The sequence below is a fragment of the Glossina fuscipes genome, unplaced genomic scaffold (assembly GCF_014805625.2).
Source record: "Glossina fuscipes isolate IAEA_lab_2018 unplaced genomic scaffold, Yale_Gfus_2 2, whole genome shotgun sequence".
In the NCBI taxonomy this organism is placed as follows: Eukaryota; Metazoa; Arthropoda; class Insecta; order Diptera; family Glossinidae; genus Glossina; species Glossina fuscipes.
Window position 1 is genome coordinate 20,718,359 of NW_023998416.1, and position 25,263 is coordinate 20,743,621.

Consider the following 25,263-nt stretch of genomic DNA (forward strand, 5'->3'; position numbering starts at 1 on the left):
TTCAAAGTAAGGGAAAATTTTGAATTTCGTTGTTTGTTGCCGTTAGCAACCAGCAATCGTTTAACGGTATTGTCTGACGGAAAGATAAAATTATGGGCGGTTTTCTATTTTAAACAAAGATAATATTGATGTATGTATACATATACATATAATATATAAATACATGTGTCTATGTATAGGTATAAACATTGGAAGTGTACATAAATTGTTCGCTGCGTTACTTGTTTGACTTAATATAGGATCCTTTATATATATAAATATATATAAAGTATATATCAACCTTATATCAATTAATATATAAATATATATCAACTTTTCCGGTGTTCATATGCCTTTGTTTAAAAATAAATAAATAAATAAATACATATATATATATATATATATATATATCAATGGCGTTGTCAACAGTGCCGCCATAAAAAGACGCAGCTCAAACATTTCTACCTGTGTATAGGCCTACTTATAGGGCATCCGTTTGGTACACAGTTACGAGTATGTGGATGTCGCTTGGTAATCACAGTATAGAGATATTGATATAAAGCATTGTAAAATGTGTCTTATATGCTCACTTTGATCTTCCACATTTTATTTACTTCTCACCTGCTACAAAACTGTATATATCTTTAACCCTAATTATCTGTCTAATTACCTGCGAATAACACTATTTTAACGCGGTGTCGGAAGAACTTGCAAGACATTTCTAGGCTACCTAATAACAACATAATTTTTGCGAAAATAAATAAAAACAAAGGAATTTCTAAATTAAATTTTTAAATTTTAATTTAAATTTAAAATAAATTTAAAAAATTTTGTTTTTATTTTCTTTTCAGATATTTTCCAAAGTAATTGGATGCTAATTAGACTCTAAGCTGACAATTTAAATAACTTGGAATTTTTTTGTTCCTTTCCATTACGACTAAGTTTAATATTCAACAAAATGATACTCTTGGATCTACTAATAACAAGTCTGCTAAGCCTGCTTGGTAAGTTTTGGAAAGAGATTGATTTAATTGAGGCAACACAAGATAATATAGTTCTAGTAAAAGGTGTATTTGGGCTTTTTCGGTTTTTTGCTTATATTACGCAGCCTTAATTCATGTCCGTCCCTAAGCCCTGGACAATGAGCAGCTAATTTATAATTGTTGTTTGTGTAATTTAACCCCAAGGGAATCCCTTTTATCATCTCTCTGCTCATCTCTCTTCTTTTTTTCTTACTTCTTTCTAAGCGTCATCCTGTTACATCTATAGTAGCTATCATCACCTGAGTAATTATATAAAAGAAAAAAGAAAAAATAAAGTTTCATTGAATAGTCGGGTTTTGAAATAATGTAATTGCGCCACTTTACACGACTTTCGTACAACGTGGCACATAGTCTCCGTAAGGTATGTAAAATCATGATATATATTAAAAGTCACAGTAACATTGCACTGTACCTTTTCTTATTCAAGAAATTTTAAAATTCTTTCTATTCTTGGTTACCTTCGTTCGGACTAGTAATAAAGGCGCTGTAGTCAGATCTTGCTAGTATTTGTTTAAAGCTGAGTGAGTTACTTTCGCTTATCATGCAGAGCTACATTGAGAGAGAGTGCAACGTTTAAAACAAATTTTATTTTAAAATTGAATAATGTTTTGTTTTGATGTTGGCTCTGCTATCTGAATTTAATTGCACGTTAGTGGTAGCGTTGGAATGGAAATTGTTTCTAAAATACTTTTGTCAAATATTTGAAAGCTTTCCTCTAAATCTATACAATAACGATTTGCCAAAAGAGAGAGGGAAAGAGACTGAGAAAGAGAGAGAGAGAGAGAGAGATAGAGAGAAAAACGGAAAGGACTATAATTCATTTATGAAAATGTTTTGTTTTTTTTTTTCTATTAAGTGCTGAAAATTTAATCGTTTGAAATTTTGAAAGCCATGTCCACATTTCACATTAAGGATAGTACGTTAGAAATTAAATTAGAGTGCACGTCCGCACAAAGCTACATGATTTTCAATTTAATATGTGCGGAACAGATGAGATATTTATTAATTTCTAATTACCTCAGCTATACACCTTTTACTTTCTCATTCACGTTGCGGCAAATGACAAACAGGCTTTTCTGGTGTTTTCATAGTAAATAATATTGTTAAATAAATAAACAGCAGCAATAATATTAAATAGTTGAAAAAACTAGAATTACAAATAATTGAGCGCCAAGCGAATGCAACATGAATAAAACATTTGGTAGATAGTTAGCGAAACTGTGACGTATTAATCTACTAATTTCTTTTGAAATTATAACAAATAATCGATAGAATGAAAAATGAAAACAGAATATTATATTTTAAGCCGGTTCACTATTAAATACCCTACGCAATCGTATAGTCATGTAAATAACGGCTTTTCAAAATAAGTCCTTATATGAGATGCGATCGGGAAAGTGGTCCAATCTGTACCATTTTCGATAGCGTTCGCGATTGGCACCAAAATTCATTAAAATGTCACAAAACTTGCAAGTTGCTGTAAGCTGCACACAAAACAATAAGACGGACAGACAAGTTTAAATCAAATAAAAATTGAGTCTACCTCAAGTGTATTTGGATGTTGCATACATCCGCACTTAATTTATTTCTATGTAACCAATGGTGCAGGGTACAAAACATATTTTCTTAGCAATGGAGTTTATACATTTTTCATATCACTTGCACTGCATACAAGGGGAAGGGGTCCAGAGGATTTTGTGTGCAAAGAAGTTGGATTTTTAAAAATCTTGAAATTTTGCGTTTATCGAATTGGATATGCTTATGGAAGAAGCTTGGCATTCTTTCAGAAATAATGTCGATTAGTAGTAGCGTCGATATTTCTCGTTAGCTGTTGTTTTACTTTTCTTCCGATTATGTATACCTGACAGTGAAACTTTTCTATGATATCGTCGATGTCTACTTGGCAAAGAAGCGGCACATGACTCGACTGACTTTGACATTTTTACGCTAATCCCTTTCCAGTTGTGAAATGGTCTGCAAATTGTTGTTAATTGTTTCGCCAGACGCCAGGTTGCGTGGCCGGTAAAATATTGTAAATATATATTTGGTTGAAACAGTTTTGGAATTTAATTTGTTACAAAAATCGATTAGTATTTAGGTAAATTTATGTAGGATAGCGTTACCCAAATTTAATGGAACATTTACATGTGCGATATATTTTAGATTTATTTTCATAAATGTTTAGAGTATTTCGCATTTCGTGTTTCGGGGATAGTATCTTACTATAGAATTTGCCGATTTGAAGAGCTTTTATTACGGACGTCTGCTTATCTATCAAATGCATTTCCGTTCTTTTTGTACTCATCACTGAAAGGCGAATGCCCCGCCCAGAAGGAAATTTCCGAAATGCCACAAACTATACATGTTCTTGATCAGCATCAATTTCTGAATCGATTTAAGTATGTCCGTCTGTCCATCTTTGTAATGTCTGTTGTAAATAATCTATTGGCCGCATAAATGAAGTTATCGGCTTCAAATATGGCACGAAGTCAATCACAGGCACGTCTACAGTATTACGTAAACTAGTAACAACTTCCTATTGCAAAAGTAATAAACTATAGCAGATAAACCTACAAAAATTTGAGCGTATACTGTATGCTTTGAGAAATGCTTTTTGTGCAAAAGTGAGAAAAATTAACCACGCCTACTTAATATTATCGTGTAAAAAAATGTGATTTTTTTAATAGCGTTGCGCGCAGAAGCGAGCAACCAATACACCTAAGCATATCCGTCCATTCGTCTGTCCTTCAATCTATCTTCCTGACTATGTAGTATTTGTGGTAAACAATTTCTCGCTCGTAAAAAGCACGATATCGCCGAAAAATTTGCAAAAGAATTTGAAAATGACTCAAATTGGTCAAGCGACACGATTACAAAACACACATGTATATGTATGTGAACTGTGAATACCTTACCGGGTTTTTGCCTGTTACTCATAGTGTACAACACATACATCATAAAATTTTCTACTTTTATTCTAAAAATAAACAAAATTCAGCCGCGCCCATTGAAAATTATAGATAATAAAGATTTAATTTTTTTCTTTTTTTTAGTCTTTCTTGGCGTAACGAAACGTTAAAATTTAGTTAGAAGTGTAGGAGAACTATTTGTAGGAAATTAGTTACAAATTATAGAACGAACTAGAATTTTATTCTTGTACAGTGCTTCACTCTGTTGAACTCACTCACATGTCATCGACTTCCTGCTTCGCTTATCACGAATGCACTGTCTTCGTCTTAAGCAAATCTTTTGCACCTTTATGGCTTTAGAGAACATATCACGATTGACAGACTTCGTCTTAATATACTTTCTAATTCTCCAAACTGACATATTTCCCGGGACTTTTCGTCAATTTCCTCGTTAAGCAGGCTGCTTACTTATACTTACCATTTTCCATAAGGAATCCTTCTTTAGTCTTACCATTTTATATTACTCGCCTAAGGCTTACGGAATTGCAAAACGTTTCGTACTACGTTCATTCTTAAATATTTCCGTTCCAAGGTCACAACAAACAGTTGACTTCCAACGTCCAAGTACAAACTATCGGCATATATATATATATGTATATATATATATAATATGTATAAAAATACGGCATCATAGGACGAATTCGCAATTGTTTAATGTGTTCATTCAACTGTGTCAATTATTTAACGATAAATACTATTTATTTGATCATTGCTCCGATTCTCATGAAATCATGATGTTAAATGATTAATCGTCAAAGTAGTAACCATATGCCCTTAAGCCACCTCTATATAATTTAATATTGGTTTTAATGAGATGTCCTTTATTAATTACGTTCTTTATATTGTAATCGTTATTGCAGCTTTAACTGTTAAAATGTAATTTCGTAGCGAATAGTGTTCAATTACTCATAATCTACGTCTTTATGACCATCGTTAAAGCGCTTGTACCACTCGATGTACTCTACTACGGGATAAACATTTGTAAACATAAGGGATACGTTGCAGAAAAACTTTCACAAAGTTTAAAATGAAATTTAACATCAGCTCGTTGTTCGACATTTATTTTTACATAGATGCAACAATGCAGCAAAACTGTTGCGTACGACATTAAAAGTCGGTTTGTTAAGCGTACGGTTGAAATTTTGCATGTTTCCATGTTTCCAATTCATTCAGCCATTAATACATAAACAACTGGAATGTGTTATTTTTAAAAAGTTTTGTGTACTTTAGAAAGCTCAGAATAGTAAGGTTCGTGGAATTTTTTTTGAAGAATTACTTTAAATAAATGAAAATACAATAACGATTCACCGGTCACTTAACACAATTATTGAAATAATATTCAATAATAATATTCAATAATAAGTTGTTATATGGGGAGTGGTAGAAAAAGCGATCCGATTCGAAATATGTTCGGTAGCGATCGGCTTTGGGTTAAAAAACCCAGTGAGCGTATCAAATTTCATCAAAATATATCTCAAAAATTGTGGCAATTAGGTTGCACACAAAAAAATGGAACGGACGGATGGACGGACAGACAGACAGAGGTGTATCTAACTCGAATCCTTCTAGGTATTGCGCAGAAACGTAATATATTCTTGTAATACAAACGCTGTAGTACACAAAAAGGACGGGTTCGAATTGAATTTTCTTTTTAAAAATTCACGCGAAATTGCAAAATGTTATCTATTAAAAAAAGTGTCACGATGGTAACCAAAAAATTGTACACCGAACGGCATAGTTAAAATTTGAAGGCAGTCGTATCAACAATGAAGAGGAGAACGTTCAAGGTTTGTCAGTTATTCTATATACATGTCAAGTTATCCAATGCATTTGAATACGGATCTGCGGATATATTTTGAAAATCAAGTTTCTATTATGCTCCCCATCGCAATCGTCTTCTTTCGCTCTATTCTAGTATATTTTCACGATTTAAATAAAGAAAATCATCATGATAAGATGATATCTACTAATAAGAGATCTGTCAATTTTCAAGAAAGCTTGGCCTTTAGTATTTCGAGAAGCGTACATTGTCAAAGCGTACTTTAAATGCAGTTATTTTTTACCTACGTTCTTATAAATTGTATCGTATCTATATATAAAGACGTGTATATGTGAGGTAAATGTTGAGTGCATCAACATATTGACTCCATAACGCAAGTTGTTAACAACGGGATGTAAACAAATATTTGATGCAAGTCTTTCCTGAAGCAATGTACCTGCAGTAATGCGAATGTAATTTTTACCAGCCACGAAGGCATATCCAGAATATCTTATATGTGTATGCTCTTGCTCACTCCTAGTGCTCAGTTATTTTCCATTTCGTTGATTTCGCGTCATATTTCATGTTGCTTGTTTTGGATCCATAACACAAGAATACAAATATATTCGTTTTGTCAAAACATTTGCAGCACGTAGGAAGAAACAAGCTTTAAAACCTTTTTAAGTATTTACATTTTTGATCAGTACTAAACTTTAAGTCGATCCGTTCCGTCCGTCCGTTTGGTGGTGGTCTGTAATAAACATACTCTCGATCGCATCAGTTATTTCATTGGCTTCAAATTGAGCAAAAATAATTGCAGTTTAACCACTTTAACCGTTAGTATTAAAAATAGATGAAATTGGCCGAAGGTCCCGCCAGCAGCACGCTATATATTGAGAATGCATTTTTTTTCTACAAAGGAAAACATGTAGGTTTTCCGTCTCGTTTCTTCAAATTTATCCTAAACATCGCCTTAATCTATACAAAAGTAGACAAAATCGACCACGTTTAGCCAAATAGCGAAAATTAATCGAAGCGTCTCTGTCCGTCTGTCTTATTATCTTTTTTTGAATATACAGATCGCAATTTTTGAGATCCAAGGACAGACGTTATTGAAAATAGTTCAGATCGGACCACATTTTCAAGTAACTTTCAGTTTTATTTTGAATGGGCGTTATATATGAATGACTATAGTAAATGAAGTGATGTAGGGCATTTAATAGGAGCCTGCGGTCCACTATATTGTTTTCAATTGTTGTATTAAGATAGAGATGGCGAGTGTGAAAGATTCGGTCTCAATCGAACATTTTCTTGTTTTCTTCTTTTTTCTGTTCAACTTATTTGCTAGCGTCCTGGAAAATAATCATGAAAAAATTCTGTGCTAACCTACTGACATTTATTCATTCAACCATCCGCTGAATATTTAACTCAAACTTTTTACCGTTTCGTTACAAAGTCACCGTCACGTTGTGTACTCAAAAATTCCATTCTGGTTGGCATATTCCGCGCATTCTACATACAAGTGATTACGTGTTTGTATGCGACATGATGAAACTGAGTGCTACAGAAACATGTTCCCATTTTAATTGGAGAAAATGCTTTTTAAATGTAAATTACATCCGATTTTGATACTCATGTAAAAGTTGAAAAAAAAGAGGCGACGTTACAAAAATAAAGTAAGACAGTGTACGAGACGAACGGTAAATCAAAGACAAAACAACAGATAAATGCGTTGGCATCTACCGAATATTCACTAAGTGAGTACATGTTTAAGTAATGAAAGGGAAACTTTGCCAGTTTTTTGATTTGTTTATGTGAATAAAAAATTATTGCATATAATCTTCAATTTTTTTGTCTCCTTACTTTTCATCCATTTGGGTAAATTCATGATTTAAGCTGAACAGAGTTGTTTGCAATTGTCAGCGTAAAAATGAAATAATTCAAATTATCGCTTGTGAAGTTTTAACCAATTGCGGGTCCTTTGACCGGTTTGCCTCATTTTCAAAATCTTTTGCAAACCTATAGGCGATGTCTTCATTTTTCGAAATGGGAGAATGCCTACAGCAGCAATTACCGAGACGGGCAGGCGGATAAAAGGCAGAATTTGATTCTTTGGGAGGATCTGATGGTCGGTTACGGGTATCAAAAATAGAGTATTGTTGCGAGTGAAACAGTAGTTTTTGCAAGTACATGAATGATGACACATTAGTCAATAATTTCCGAGTTTAAGCAAAGTTAATTCCTCCCTAAGGAATCGATATCTGTTTCATAGAACGGTTTGTCAAAACTCTCACAGTAAGCTTCTATTTTGGCAATGACTTTAGCATTTGATGGAAGTCTTTTTGCTTGGATTACCCTTTGCAAGCAAATAGTAGTCGTTAGGGGTCAGATTTGAATGATATGACGGATAGACTTAAATTTATGCAATTTTTCAAGCGCTTTGAGTAAATAAAACGTTAGTGTTTTTGCTCAACTTAACACACGCATATTTGAAAAACGGCTTTCTAATGCTCAAATTTGCACACAAAATGGTAACTGTTATCGCAAAGCAAGGTTTAATCAATACACAATTGGATGCTTCAACTGCGTTAAAAATAACAAAAGCAGCCTTCACTAAAACCACTGAAGTTAAACATCTAACCAATGACAAAAGTCAGAACTTAAAACAACCATGAAAGTATTTGTGCAGTGTAAGCAAAAAAAATATATGCTTGTCAGCCCAACCAACATTGTGAATTTTTTTTTTTTTTGAAAGCTGTGTCGCTCAGTTGCATATAAAAGAGGAAAGCGAAAATATTTTGATAGCGAAAAAAAAATTTGTGCATTGTATCCGCATCTCGGATACCGGATACGAGTCTAACGTAATGTTTCAGAAGACATATGTTGTTCTATTATATTTTAGGCGCAAAACTCACATTTGATCATAGCATATATCAGCGACGATTTTTCAAACGATATTAACTATATAGAATTGATTACTCCTTTTGTAATAGTGATTTTTTTAACCTCAACTATTTTTTTTTTTTATGAAACACATGCTCTATTTTTCCTATTGTTATATAATAGAGAGGTAATCAGCATTGTTTTCAATGAAGCATTCATTGGCAACAAAGAAATTGTAATAACTTAAACTGATTAGAAATGTTGAATGCCCTGCAAAAATATATTTTGAAAAAATCCTCTCATTTCGCTCGATACAATTTCGTTGGTGTAGTAGGCATTCGCAAACTCACTCAATGCAGACAATGTTAGTATGCTGGATGTCTATTTGTACACAAAATGTCACTTTGAATGATTAATAGTTTGACACTAGTTTAAGAAAAGCACTACAGCACTAACAGTCATTCTCGATTTTGAGAGTTAAAAACGAAAATATTTATTTTAGCATTTTTAAATTTTAATACAACAGCAAGTGTACAAAAAAATGAATCTACGAATGCCTAAATGATGAGAAGTATGCTGTTAAAGTAAGTCTTGCCATATTACTAACTGATTCTCTGATGCATATTTCCCGGAGTTATAAACGAGATGATAATGATGATGATGATGATGATGATGATGATGATGGAGGTGGTGCAGTGCAAAGGAAAAATTGTCACCCGTTCAGTGTATGTTTATGTCAAGTCATGTTAGAGGTAACAGCCAGCAGCTCACTAAAACACCAGAAGCAACATTATCGTGTCTGTTTTAAGAAAAGTCAGGGATAGCGAAACATTACATAAAGTGTCACTACAAGGAATAACTTGCTTGTGTATGAGAAGACAAGGCAATCTTGAGAAGAGACAGTAAACAACCATTGTACAAGGTGTCACAATAAGGATGTTTTCCTTGCATGTTCAATAAAATGTAAACGTTTTTATTAAGAGTAGTAGATAGTGCGAAAACACTGATAAAGTGGAAGAAAAGTGAAAAGAAACAGAAATTAATTAATTATTGTCCGTAACCTGGATAATCTATTGATATTTATCTGCAATGAAATAAAAGACGCCTTTTTTTTTTTTGCTAATTAAATCTTTCCTAAGTAAGAAGATGGTTGCCAGCAACGTTGGCAACAATAATTGCAAGAAATCGTATTAAAAGAAAAACTAGATAAAAAGGTGTAGTTTGTAGTTTTAAGAATATAAGCAAAACATTATTTTTTTTGTTTTTTTTGCAAAATGAAAGAAATACCTGGAAAAAGGTACCGCACTGGGATATAAAAATAATAAGTGAATCATTAACAAACTTTTAGACTGTTAAGCCCCGAATATTAGCGAACAAGTTTAATTAAAAACTGGAGTTTCGTCTGCCTTTTCACATGTATGTATATATACTACAGCGGGTCTCTCAACTGCTTCTTCATTACTTTGTTTCTTGGATTTGCAATATTTCAGTTGAGTATGTTTGTGCTTTCGAGATAGCATTTCTTTCTTTATTTTGGTTTTTTTTTATCTCATTACTTTACTATTTTTACTAGTCATTACGCTTAGTTGTTACCTGTTAAGTTTACTTAATACCTACGTATCACTAAATTTGTAACATTTCTCACGATCGACAATATTTAGCCACTTCTTCTCAACTTTTTACTTTTATTATTCATTCTTTTTATAAATTTATTTCTTTTCATTTACTAATCTGCTGTTTCTGTTAATTTCAAGTGATACTACAGTACCCGTTACTTTAGCCAAATATTTTAATTCGTTGTATTCTTGGGTTTTTCCTTGATTAGATGATGTTCGAAGTGCTCGTATTGCATTCTTGTAAGGCCTTGCTTTTGTAATAAATTGAAAAACGCATGAAAGACCACATGAAGTGCGAGGTTTATATGTACGAGGTGTGTTCAAAAGAACTGGACTTTTTATTTTTCTTAAAAAATATTTATTTATTCCTTCAAAGCAAATCTTGCCTCTAAGCCAATTTTGCATTTGTTCAACAGCGCGATTTGCTATCTTCAAACCATTCCAGATATACGGGCCTTGAGGTGTTCCAGCGACGCGGTCTTTATCTTCTTTCGCGGGTCTTTTCAGTTTTGGAAACAGGAAAAAATCGCAGGGGTCCAAGTCCGGTGAATGCGGTGGCTGAGGGGAGGAAACGAGATGAAGTGTGGGCTGACCCATTATTGCGATGTAATATCCACGACCGGTTGTTCCACAACTCCGGTCGTATCTATCGTATTCCTCCACGCAAAGGTCGCATAATTTCAAGGTTATATTCCTTATTGACTGTGCAACGTTTTGACAAAAACTCACGATCCCACCACCCCAATGAAATCGCCGAAACCATTATGCACAATTTTCACACTTGACCGAACTTGGTGTACTTTTTCCCGTTCTGCGATCAGTTGAACACTTCGAATTCATTCAGTAATTTGCCTTTGCCCTTACATCTGAAGCAGGTAGATGTTGCAAGTGAAATCTGAAACTCTTTCTTTCTTTTTTTTGAAACACAAAAGCAAACATATCCACATTGGAAAAGAAAGTCCACCAAAAAATCGCTGATTATTTCACTCATAAAATGTATATACTTTTATATAAAGAGTAATATAAGTCACAACGTAATTTTCATAATTCATTTTGTTGAAAAGCATTAACGAAAAAAAGAGACACAGAAGAAAAAATGCATATATAAGAATAAGAATACCTGAGTATACACAAAAGTATTTCGCTTCGCTTATACAAAAGAAAAAAACAATTAAGCCCAAATATGTATTATATATGTAAAGGAAAATGACATTATTGTTGATTATCGTATAGGAAACAACACTTCGTTTGGTTTTGGTAGCGATATATTTAATCAAAGCACAAATTCAAAACCCATACGCTAACGAGTAAAATCAACTGCTTTATCGTCTTGCCTTGGCTTGGTTGCCACACCGAAAAAGGCAGCATATATGTCTACCTATATGTTACTTAAATTCTCAAAATAAGAATAAAAACTGAGTCTAAACTAAACGATTCTTGTGACACAATTTCAAAGCAGTTTTTTTTTTTAATTCAATCAATTTGACTATTGATTGAATGATGTTTTCCATTCTCTCAATGATGATGAATAATGGAAGCACTACGGATATCCTTACCCTTTGTCACACTTACAAATTGCAGACAGTTTTTTATATATATCATGTACTCAATCACTGCAGGCCTTTAAGTTAGTTATAGGGCGCGTTATAGGGTAAAATTTTTTGAAAACAACAAAAACAATTCATAAATGATTAATAAAATGTATTCTTATTGAACAGTCAGAGACTGGATTCAAGAGATGATGACTCAAGGATGAAATACATTTATTTTAAGATGGTGGACGTTAGGATCGAACAAAGTTGAATGTGAAAGCAAAACAGTTAATAGTTAAATTTTTTATCTAAAATTTTTCTTTAAGGTTTTGAGTGCTGATAACGGTTATTGTACCTTACATCAGTTGTTGTGCAAGGAATATTAAGTTTGTGCGAATGTATGCGTAACTTCACATCACTTCTGTTATAAAGGATATTAAGTTTATGCGGATGTATACGGCACCCAGAAGAGCTTTAAATAGATTCAATTTTTATTACACTAATCAAGCTAAGCTTGTTGGTCGGTCTGTCCTTCTGTCTGCTACGGTTTCGTGTGTTCAACCTACAGATCGCATATTTTGAGATATTTTGATGATTAAACATTCAAGGACGAACACTAGTGAAAATGGCTCGGATTGGATCGATTTTTCGAGACGTTATGTAGACCACCCACTTAAACAGATCAAAATGGTAGCTTATGCTGTAAATGGCATCAGTACCGTCATTAAAATTCTACGGCACAGTAGCAAAGTTGATTTAGAACCACTGTCTTTTTCGTTGCTATAGTTAAATGAAGAGTGCAATGAAAAAAGGACGACCCGCTTTATTACATTTGCTGGACGTAAGTGCTCCAAGTTATCAAAAATTATTCTATTCTACTGTAATGTTGGATAATGCGAAAGTCAACTCAAAAATGTATTATTAAATTAATGTGTTCAGCTCACGCATTTGCAACGCCGTTAGCATTTATATATTTTATCGCACGGGACCCGTATCATTGTACATATTAGGAGGCAAACAAAAAAACGTTTATGTCTTTTTAGCTCTTTTTAATGCAAAATTATAATAATTAAGCTGGGACTCAACGATAAGATCTTACATATAAAATATGTATATTTTCTGTTTATAGTAATAAGGATACCTTTGGACAGTTACTTGCTATTATCCTTGTTTCGCTTTAGATTTAATTCAATTTTTCCTATTGTTCTGCCTGACCTTTTGTTCGAGTGCTCTTCTGCTCGCTACTGTTTGCGACAGTTGCGCAGTTATGTTTTGGGAATTTATACCCAATTATTTTATCTATATAGTCTTGGTTTGGGCGTACTTTTATAGTTTTTATATGAAATTTAATTATTTTATTTTACGCTCAATAAAGCCTTATTATATTGTCTGCTCATGGTAAATAAATGAGATGAAATTACAAACATTACTGTTCGTGTTATTTAATTACGTATATGCGGTGGATAAGCGTATGTACAAGTGATTTACGTCAACTATATAGATGAAGCGGTTTTATGGTCCTCTTGACACAACGCTCATCTGCATCGTTAACCAAACCTGTAATAATCGTAGAATTTCTGAGATCATATCTACCACAAAGCACAAAATAATAGCGTTTGTAAAACAAAATGGATTTAATGTTAGCGTAAGAAACAAGTGAATGACTGAAGTTCAGATTAACTATTTAATGAAATAGAATGATTTCTGCCCTTAACTGGTAACAACTTGACATTTTTATACTTTACAACACTTGTTGTTCATAGATATATTAATTTTATGCGGATATATCCAACATTTAGGAGGACGTGAGATTGACCCACCTTTTATTATGCCGAGCGATTCAGAATCAATTTTTGAATCGATCTAAGCTTGTCTGTCAGTCTGTCGTTCCTGTTTTCTTGTCTTAAATCGGTAAATTTATGTTTATCTTTGGACCAAGGACAACTTCTATTAAAAATGGTTCGGATCGCAGCACATTTTCGACCCATTTCGACTTATATAACGACTTATTTAAAAAGTCTCTATAAGGCTAACTGCATTAAGCGAAGTGGTGTGGGGTACTTATTAGTGTTTTTACTTGTTAGTGTAATAAGAACAAAAAGTCATAAATGATAAATATCCCACAATAGTGTTTTTCTTGTTAATGTTATGGAATAAAGAAAATCCCAACTCAGTAATAAGAACAAATTAGTCATAAATGATGAACGTGACTTGCCACGATAATCAGAACCACAGTAATGCTAACAATAAGAAATAATTTGCCTCTATACTCTAAAGTCTTCACTTTATGAAATAAATAGAGAATAAGTAGGAGTGTTGATGATTCAAGTGGAGTCGAAGCAATAACCAAAAAAGCAGGTTTTGGCAATACGTTTGATTTTTTTAATATTGGACGGTCAATGTATATTAATATTTATGTCAATTTTAAATGTCACTTATGTCGATTTTGATCAAATTTATGATCACCCTTAACCGAGGAAGGCTGCTTTATTGTATATTATTTATATCGTATATTTCTTAGAACATATAAAAAGCTGAAACGGGAAGATGCACACTCTATAGCCAGATTACCAGGGAAGTCTGCGGACTAGAAAAGTGAGGATTAGGGTTGCAAAGCATCATGTCTGGTGTCTTATCAATACTTTCTTTTTGATTGTTGGAAAATCTATGGTAGGATAGATCTTACCAGAAAACGCAGGAATGCCCAAATCTTCTGTCTACAAGCCTAGCGTTACATTTCCAGGCAGTGAAAACATCGTACCTGGTACGAATAATGTAGTATTTTATATAAGTGGAGATTGGTTTGATTAATGCTAATATGCTATCTGATGCTACAAATTTTGAAATACTCTTAGAACTCTTTTCAAATAAAACTAGGTCTGGTCTTAGTTAACGCTTTTCGAGAGAATTTCAAAAACAATACATTCAAAAAAGACCATATATGCACAAACGTGGGATTATTTTATCTGCTTCTTAGAAAAGTTCTTGTTAAACGAAATGACCAGTAGTATTCGTCTTGGTCCACCAGGGAACTTTTGTTTGGAAAAATTTTGTAGATCTACAAATGGAACGTTTAATCTACTTAGGGTTCTTTGTAAAAATTTGGACGACATTGTACAGCCTAGCATAAAATATAAGTTAATCTCCTTAGCGGACGTCCATTAAACATATTCTCAATAGTGATCATTGCCGATGACGTACCTAACTAATCATAATTAACATCACAAACTCGTGTATCTTCGTCAAAGGGTTTAGCTCATCAACAATGACAAGCTTTGGGACGTTTTCGTTGTCTTAGCGCGCATTCGCACTTCGACGTTCTTCTGTCAGTACTGCTGTGCAGTAGCCCTGTCTCCTACCTTCTCTGTTCGTTAATACTTTCAAATATATGGATGTTACGTTAGTTTTCTTCTTTCAACTTACTCTCATGTGATAAAGCAAACTTGCATCTAAACAATTAAGTTTTGTGTCGAAATATGATCATTCACTTAGCCGATGTCGTCGGTAGCGCGCTCATGCTCAGAAAGAAGTGAGGAAAGAGAAAGGGAAATAAGACAGTGGCGTCTAAACGGTAAGTGTGGTGCCTGCACCCGTTGAATGACTATATCTATCAAACTAAAATCAAACTTGGTAGACGCGATTCTTACCCACTCGTCTACTCATGCGGATAGAAAAATAATGATACAAATATAATATTGGAAATCACTTAAGATTCTAATATATTCGAAATCCATTTCATTTTGCCGATTATGAAATTGAACTTTAGTCCGTGCATTAATTCAAAAAGTTATAGTTAAACTTATCAGCTTTACATCGGATTTATTTTGCACATCTTTCTTTATAGATTATACCGTTAGCCTGCGTTTGATCGAAGTACGGATACCGAGTTATGTGGTTAAAGACTCAATGGCGCAGTTGGAGTGCCTTTACGACTTGGACGGTGAGGCCCTGTATTCAGTTAAATGGTACAAAGATGGTAATGAATTCTATCGATATGTACCCAAAGATATACCACCAGCGCAAACATTTCACTTACCAGGTATTACTGTCGATGTAAGTACTATCAAGATCTATTATATTACGTGTAGTAAAAATTGAAAATAAAAAACAATGGCAGTAAAAGTTGGAAAAATTTCTTCCCGACTATGTTGTTCTGCAAGAAATTTAGCCGAGTGTTGTGGATCAGGTGATACAATGGCAAACATATGCAAGCTTCATCTTTATAGAAATATTTTTGTTTCTTTCGTTTTTAAAGTATGAAATTATTCGCACTAATGTGGTGCGGCTGCTTTCGAAATTTAAATTTTTTTTTGCCTTCTTTCTTCTCTTATCCAAGGCGTCCATTAATATTTATCCACCAGTTGGCGGTTAAGTGCCGTAAATTTTCTCTTGTTTCTCTTTCACTTGTTATACTACGTGCAAAAAAAAAAGAAACAAAAAGGAAAAAATATTTCAAGATGCCCTTCACGTTGAAGCAGAACAACCTTTTCATACCTATTGCTCTGTTATCTAGTGTTGTGTTTTGTATTAGATAGACAGGCTAAAAGCATTACAACAAGTCTATGTATTTGCCGTTCTCATTATATGCAAAGTGTTTTACTAACTCAACTATTTTCTCATTTATCTTTTCAAGTAAAACATGTTCTTTTTATTGCTGCAAGTGTTTGCTTAGGATTTTCATGATTGTTTGCAGATTAAAATAAGCGGAAATTGGCTTTAGGTTTGTTTCCTTGCCTCTAGGGATTTTTAGCGACCTTTTTAATTTATAAAAAAAAACTTGATCTTGAAGGAGAAAAGAATGTTTAAAAAATATGTAATTAAAGCATTGGTAAAATTCATTATTAATGGCTTTCTCATAAAAGTGAAGAAACTTTCCTTACATAAATTTTGTAAGTTAAAATCATAAGATGGATAAAATTAATAATAAAAACCCCGTGAAAATGATCTATAAACCTCCCGTCTTTAATGAAACACGTGTTTCCATAAAAACAAGTAATATATTCAATTTACTACAAAGTGTTGTTGTATATTAGACGACAGACAAGCTCACGAAGCATTGCATTGCTTGTTAACTATGACGCAATGCCCTTTTTTGCTGATTGCAGGTCATAAAAAAAATTCCCTTATGATGAGGATATAATGCACATTAGCCGGCATCACTCAGAGGTACGTGAATCAGATTTAGTCTTTTCTTCACGAATCGATTTAGAATTATATTCTGAGTTGATTCCATCCTATCCGTCCATCTGTCGCTCTGTGCGGTCTACCCATGTATTGTTTTGTTCCATCTACAGGACGTAATTTTTTCAGATATGCTAATCAAATTCAATAGATTAACATGGAGGAATCCCATTGAAAATGAAATAGAGCGGACGGATCGTAATAAGTTCATCTATAACAGCATACGGTGAAAAAGTCGCCTTTAAACATAATTAGCACTTTTAAATACTTCTAGATTAAAAAAACATAGAAAATATAAGAAAAGATTGTTTTGTGTGTGTAGGCGTGTGGCATAATAAATGAATGCGGAAAGTTCCTATTGAATGGACTCATGTTTAGATCCGCATTATAAATTTTGTAAAAAGCAAAACAAGCTATCTTATGATGAACATCGGCTCAGAGTATTGCTCTGATAAAAATTTACTTTAGCAAACGTGGTCAGCATTAGTCAACTCAGTCTCCGAATCAAAGGCCGTACAAGACTAATTTTCCTATTTATAAGGGCAGTCCCTGTCCTTCTTGTCGGCATTCATTTAAAAAAATAACCGTTTTATTAAAAAAATTTATTCAAGGATTCATTGACTCATGCTCTGCTTTACTAATCACCGCATCGAAAAATGTATTTTTGCGGACAATTCATCCCATTCCTTACTTCGACGTGAGTCGATTCATAATTCGTCCCTCATGGGTTGTGTGCCCAATATGAGATTGGAGAATCCGCGAACATTCTAGGTAGTCGGTCTTCTTACCTACCCGGTTACTCCTGTGGACATGGCGAAAGGATTCAGTTTTTAGTATTTCGTAATGAAAGCATATGAAGAATTGTATTAGACGCAGTTGCATAGGATATATAGATATATATCAGTTTTGGTCGCTTATAATGCTTTAAGTTGGATACATATGACACCTCTTCCCGTATATTGCTGTCTACACTTTCAAGCTTGTGAATGCAAGACAATCTTGCAGATATTGTCGGCCTGTTTTATTTGTGGATTTCGTAGAGCAATATACATTTATATATGAGTCGCGAATGTTGAATAAGTTTAGTATATTCTTATGGTGCCTTTTTGCGAAAAAGGAAATTCATGGTACATATGAATGCGGCCAGATCTGATCAATGTGTTCTTGAATGGTATAAATGCAAAAACTACAGAGAAGAAAATCTCATAAATTCAATGCAGAATTCATAGAACATTGAAAACGTTTAAATCACTTTCCAAAAATAAGCACAAGTCGAGAGAATGTATTCTATATACTTTTTGTATTTGTTCTCGAAATGTGAGCTACAAGTGCTAATTAACCAATTTGGAAATCCCTGCTGAATTCTTCATATTCTCAAGTGTTCTTAATTTTTATTTTTATTGAAACGTTAATGCTCTCTAACTATGGAAATTTTCGCTCATGAGCAGTGCATAGAAACTGAAAATTTAGCATAAATACAACATTATTGTTGTCAATATCTACGATGGCCAGCATTAGCATGCATTTGGAATGCATTTAAAACCCGTATAAAAACCATACTATCTAAAAGGGAATGCGGTGCATGTTGTTGAATACAAGTCTTGGTATTAGTGCATTTAAATATGTTCTAACTTTTAGTTCATATTATATAGAGGAGGAAACTCCATTGCCATTGGCATAAGGTAACGCGAACTATTTTCGTTTTAAGTTATTCGTATTGTAAGTTTGTGCTCATAGTGTAGCTGGAAGCTTTATATTTAATCGCTGTAACCAATATTTCCACAAAAAATTATATTGTTTGCAATACTATTACGATTCAGTTTGCTAGTTACCGTAGGGAGACATTTTACCTTTTCCAGTACTATTTACCGTTTATTATTTAAAGTTTAGGGTTTATATACCCATGAAGAACTATGTTTGCGGGTCTTAACAACTCTGTTTTCTAATAAAATTGATATTAGAGCGTTTTCTTTGGAATACCGAAATTTATATAAACTCGATCCGCCTGAGTAGCCGACGGCGAGGAATCTCGACTAGCAAATCAATGATCGTGAGTTCGAAACTCAAGTGGGGTAGAGTTTTTAATAAAAGCCGCTAGCCTTAGATGCTAGTGCTTTTAAGACTTTAGTCTTATAATTTATTTCTCTTGCGAAATTAATAATAATAATATATAAAATCGAACGTATGTATGTGTACTCGTAGACAGAAAAACAGGTGCGAGGTGTATTTTTCAGTTCTATGCCATTGAAATTATAAAAGATAGTTGCCACGCGACATTTTTACATGTTGCAAAATTAGTCAAAATTAATTCCTGGAACCCCACCTGAGTTAGTTCTTGCAGTATAAAGTTGATGGGTTTATTTATGCATACATATAAAGAGGAATACACACACATCACAACAGTGTCAAGAATGTTGATTAAATATCTCATACTTTAAGCACAATATCGCTTAAGCACTGTGTCAAGTACATTTCTCAAATTTCTCTCTTTCCCTTCCCGTTCTTCTTCTCCTTCTGTATTTTTGTCCTTTTTATTCGTTTACTAACTCAGTAGGTTCATAGCTCCAATGATGCCGTTATAATATTACGAGAAGTTAATTTACAAACATCCGGACGATTTCGCTGTGAAATATCTGGAGAGGCACCCTACTTTCAAACCATAACCCAATATGGAGATATGGTGGTAGTAGGTAAGTGTAAAATTTACGATCTAATTGATTTATTCAAATTTTTTTAACTTTTTTTTTATTTTTACATTAAATGCAATTGAAAAAAATTATACGCCACTCTTTATATATAACAATCGTTTTTCCGATAGAACAAGCAAATCATAATATGATGTCAAAGATAAATGCTTTGTTGTACGTGAAAACAAAAAATTTAAATAAAATTTATTGTATTCGAGATAAGTTAATAAAAAATTTGCGCAAAAAATATTATAACAAATATTTGCAGTAGTCTGTGGCTTATTGTCGGACAGAGAAAGAGTACTCCAGCTTATAGCGGCAAAGCAGTTGCTTTGATATATTTATATGAACTGCAAAGCAATGCAAATTTGAAAAAAAAAAAAAACGGATAAAAGGACTATAGCAGGCCGCGGTCAGTGATTTATTTAGTGACTATTCCATGTAAGGCGTTATAGGTGATGTGATCGAAAAGGATGTCCGATCCGAACCGTTTTCAATAGCGTTCATCCTTGTACCAAAATACGTTAGACTTCCAAATTTAGTCCAAATTTTCTGAAAATTGCCAGCCTATCGATTAGACAAGAAAAGTGGATAGATGGACAGACGGACACACAAGCTTGACTCGATTCAGAAAGTGATACTAAAGCGATCGGTGCAATAACAATTAGATCTATCTCAAGTCCCGGTGGGTGTTGCATGCATCCGCATTAACTTAACATACCTCTTAACATACCACAAGCGGTATTGGGTGTAAAAAATTATCTCCATTATAAAATAGTACAGCTGATGAAATTCTTAATTGTCGTAAGCGAAGCAAAGAATAGATTCAGAATGACTTACTTCCTGCATGTACATACCATTGCGGTACTACTGCCTTCATATTATAAATTGGATAACAAATCTAATGAATTTGGCTCGTACGAGCACAAAAAAATTCGAATCATAGAATTTGTAATTCATTCTTGTGTTCCGTTTTTCCTTTTTTTTCTTTTTTTTATTAATTCTACAGCGTATTACAAAAGAGAAAACATAAATATTTCGTGTTTTATAAATTGCTTTTTTCTGCGGCACCTTATGCACGCGCTAAGGACAAACAACATTTCACACTGTTTTCCAGCCTCTGACATTTTATGGGATTGTTTAAGTTATTGCTTTAAATGCTTTTCTGGTTTTTATAAAATTTATTTTTTCCATTTGTTTACGCTCGTTTGTCTAGCAGTAAATATTGTTATGGCTTTTCTGTGACAATCATGCGAATTCAAAAGGCGTGAACTGAATTTTTCGCATTTCGCAAAGCAACGACAATTTGTTGTAATATTTTAATTTTTTTAAAAACTGAGTTTTTCTTAAATCGGTGCAAATCGGTGCAGTAAAAATATCAGAAATATTTAGTTGCAAGTTCTCGTATTTCTATTCCTTTGCTTTTTCAATAATATCACTTATGTCTTTTTTCAGCTTTACCCGATCAGGGCCCGCCAAAGATCACTGGCGGTCGTCTTCGTTACCAAATCGGTGACTGGGTCCATGTAAATTGCACATCAGGGCGTTCCAAACCGCCGGTACAACTATCATGGTTTGTAAATGGTCAAGCCGCAGAACCTCAGGCATTGCGTAAATATAAAACTATCATTTCCGGTCGAGATGACTTCGAAACCTCTGTCTTGGGTTTGCAATTTCGTGTTGCACGACATCATTTTCGTAACGGCGATATGAAGCTTAAGGTGAGTGTTTTTCGGCAACGAAATTGTTAACATACATTTCGGAAGTGAAGCGAGCTTTAAAACTTATGGGGAAAACCGTTGGAAATATTTCAGAAAGTTTTTATTCCCTACATCACTTATGGTACAAGGGTATATTACGTTTTTGTGAATGTATGCAACGTCCAGAAGAGGTTGAGATAGATACATTTTTTATTATATTCATCGAACGATCCCTGTTTGTCCGTCTTTCGGACTTGTGTTCTGGTCTTAGGCCTATAGGTCGTAATTTTTGGGATTTGGATTGAAATTTGATATAGGACGAGCTCTATTGAAACTGCTTTGGAAAGACCACTCTTTGGACTATTTCCCATATATGAACTTATTTTGATAATTGTGTTAATAATTGCATTAAGCGAAGTAGTGTAAAGAGTTTAATGGCGGGCCATGTTTCTCTGCAATGAAGAATATGGAAAACACGTTCATAACTTGGCAGAATTCTTTTCATTCATTGGGCTAGTTTTGCCGGCGCACATGTGTTCATCATCAAGCAGAATAACATGACGAGTTCCTCTGTCCGTAAGTGATCGTTAATCCTCAAACGTGTTACTTAGTTTAACTAAGCTTGATATCGTTCCGATGCGAGCGTTTCATCAGGCTCCAGAAGTTTGTCATGCTTGGTTCCTCCAAAGCAGAAGAGTTTTCATTTTACTTGGTCCATTTTCAACACCTAGCAGTCTGCAAGAATTTCCAATAACAACGTTTACAAACGGCAACGCGCAGACAAAGAAATTTACAGACAGAGGGTCGTGCTTAAATCGATTCCAATTGGATTTCTCCCTTCTGTAATGGGTATATAGAAACATATTGGGCGCTTGCATATAGTTTGATCATTTTTCGACTTGAGAAAGGCATTTATTTATTAAGAAAAATTTGTGCAATCTATTATATATTAATCAAAATATTTTGCATCCTTGTCTACAACCTTTTTCCCATCTTGGTGGCAATATGGCGATACCATGTCGAAAGAACATGGTCATATCTTCGAAAGAACGATATTGGTTCGTTTTCCTTGACAACTCTTTCAATATGTGACCGAGCATTATCAAGCAAGAGGAAGATTTTTCGTTTCTTAACCGCTAGTCTTGACCTTTTTTGCAACAACAAATCGTTCAATTTGGTTAATTCACGTCGGCAGATATCTGCATTATTCCGGTTTAGCTGCTGGTAATAACCTACACCCTGCTGATCCCACCATATGTACAGCAAAACGTTATGGTCGTAAATATTTCGCCTCGGTGTGGATGTGCATGGCTCTCCTGCACTAACACATGCCTTTTTGCGCATGGGATTGTCGTAATGCATTCCTTTTTCATCGCCGCTCACAACACGCTACAAAAAGCACTTCTTTTCTTGCATGGCAAGCAATGGAAACAAATCAACGAAAAGAATGTCGAAAAAGCAAATTTGCGCTTTTCATGATTAGTCTCGTAGCGGCGTAGATGTACTTGGAGAAAATACATACAAGCACTTACTACACCACAGAGCAGCTGCTTCCACATACGTCGTATAATGCATATAATAATAAATTCATAATTTCGTATATTTTCGTAGTTCGTCATCGACAATTATTTATGTTATAATAAGTGCGCAGCAAAGTAATTGGCTTTCACACATGGGGGACGCAAATGGCACGTGCAACAGATATACATGTATGCAGTTATGTTTTTGTTATAGCATCTGTTAACAATAAGTAGTCGGAATACCAACACAGAAATATTTTTTGTAATACCGAAAATGTCGGATTTTGTGCCAAAGAAGCAGTATTTGCTTTTCCGCTTTGCTTTTCCGCTTTGAAACGGAAAGTAGTAGTGTCTCCACTTTATATGGTCTCTGATAGGCTTCTTTGGATGTTACAAACGGAAGAACAAACTTGTAATCTACATATGTAGTTGGTTATAAGCATAATGACATATTTATATTATTTAGGCTAGAGAATTAAATTCTTGAGCTAAAGAAAGGAAAAGAGATGTGAAGCAGTAGCAATTGAAGCAATTGGTTGGGGTTAAAAGTTGGCAAAGACTTCTTGATTTTTGTTGTGTTCTGTTAACGGATTCTTCCAACACGATCTTCATAAATAAGGAGCCACTTTAACACTCCGTAGGTACATGCTTTCTATTGAACGGTTTTGCTTACAATTGTAACTTGAGAGAAAACATTTTTTTTGAATGTGTGTTGGGGGTAGTTGTAGTAAAATACACCTAACAAACTTTTGAATATCATTTTTTTCATTTCCGTTTATATTTTCATTTTCATTTTCATTTTCAGTGCGTTGCTTCCTTGTCGACATTTTATTGGCGTAGCAATGAGGAATCAGTACAAGGTGGTCCTACGTTGGAATCACGTGCGACTTTATATGCTAACAATACCCGGGCTGATCCAGTGCAAGATATATCATTAAAGGAAAATTCTGTAACCAAAATTCTATCGTATTTCATTCAACAAAAGGCAGCCAGTACAACAAACTCCAAATTTTCAATTAAATCATCAAATTTAATTATCCTACTGTGCACTACTTTAATAACAACATATAATTATTTGGACCATTTGCTTAGCTTGAAACTAAACTGTGTCAAGTTGGTGAGAAAAATTTTACAGAGTCAAAAATTATTTATATGTCGCCGCTATGAGCAAATCCATAGTAGTCTAAGTCAGGAAATTCATACCATTGCAGAGGATAAGCATCAAATAGAATTCAATGAGAAAGCTTTGGAAACGTTGCTCTCCTGACAAGACGTTTATTAGACAGTAAAACAGTCTTCAAGTTGCAAGCGCGTAAGTTTATATTTTAACATCAATACAGTTTCCTAAAGATATGGTTGTCTACAATTGTTTTCCTTGCATTTACGTTTACTTTTTGCTTAACTTCTACAAAATCCAGAGTTGAGATTATTTTCAAGCGTTAGTACATTAATTTTCTTAAGACAAAAATACACTTTTCATACTTTTTCTATCATTTTACCATTAGGTTTGTAACAACCGAAGAAACTCCTATGAGGAGCGGAGGTTAGATTGTGAACACAAATCCTTTCTCTATCCATCCGTTTCCGCATTTTTCTTTTTGGTCGTATAACTTAAGATATGCTTCTAGGACTCACGTACTCATGTAATGAGCTTACTACCATCTTGTGTCTGATCCGTCCATAAAGGTTTATAAACAACTGAAAAACTTAAAAAATTTCTATCAGATATCAATATAATTACTCACCGATCTTTGTAAGAAATGGTGTTACTTTGCCTGCGAATAATTTTTTCGTACTATCTTGAAGCCATAGGCAGCAGCGACAACGACATAACATCATTTTTGAGGAACTTTTAATAAGTCGTTCAATAAGTGCTAAGAAAACGACTTACATGAAGGCGTGATTCTTTCCTTTTTTATTCAAAGCAAGTGTTTCTAAATCGTGATCAGTAATGAAGAACGCATCCTTTGGTCATTGTTACGATAGCCGGAGAGAAAATGTGAATGGTCGAAGCCAGGTAGGTCTGATATGTTATGAATTATATGGCTATTAATAACAACTAATGCGATTGGCCCCAAACTCGAACGCATTATGTCAAGAATGACTTTACGTTAATACCATTGAACTGATATATGTTATTACATCCATAGTATTCTGGAAGTTATTTCTTATGATTAACAACGGTTTCAATCGACAACTGATCGCCAGTTCAAACAGCGCTCCCATCCTTATAAAGACATAACTTTTTAGATAGCTCTAAAAGCCGCTAAAGAGTACAGCTTAGTGCAAATATTATTTCAAGTTTGTCTAAAACGAACTCTTAACTAGTGGACACGTCTATAAACGAATACTCCACAGATTTTGCTTATAAGGTTGGAGTGATGAGTTTAAAAA

At 33.9% G+C, this 25,263-nt stretch overlaps 1 protein-coding gene across 1 annotated transcript; it reads left to right on the forward strand.

Moving 5' to 3' along the window:
- The first annotated feature begins 838 nt into the window (after positions 1–838).
- Positions 839–25,263, forward strand: LOC119634113. The gene is made up of 5 exons (XM_038028058.1): positions 839–983; positions 15,626–15,834; positions 19,517–19,652; positions 21,105–21,370; positions 23,675–25,263. The coding sequence occupies exons 1-5, from the start codon at positions 938–940 to the stop codon at positions 24,134–24,136; spliced, it is 1,119 nt and encodes a 372-aa protein (XP_037883986.1). The 5' UTR covers positions 839–937; the 3' UTR covers positions 24,137–25,263.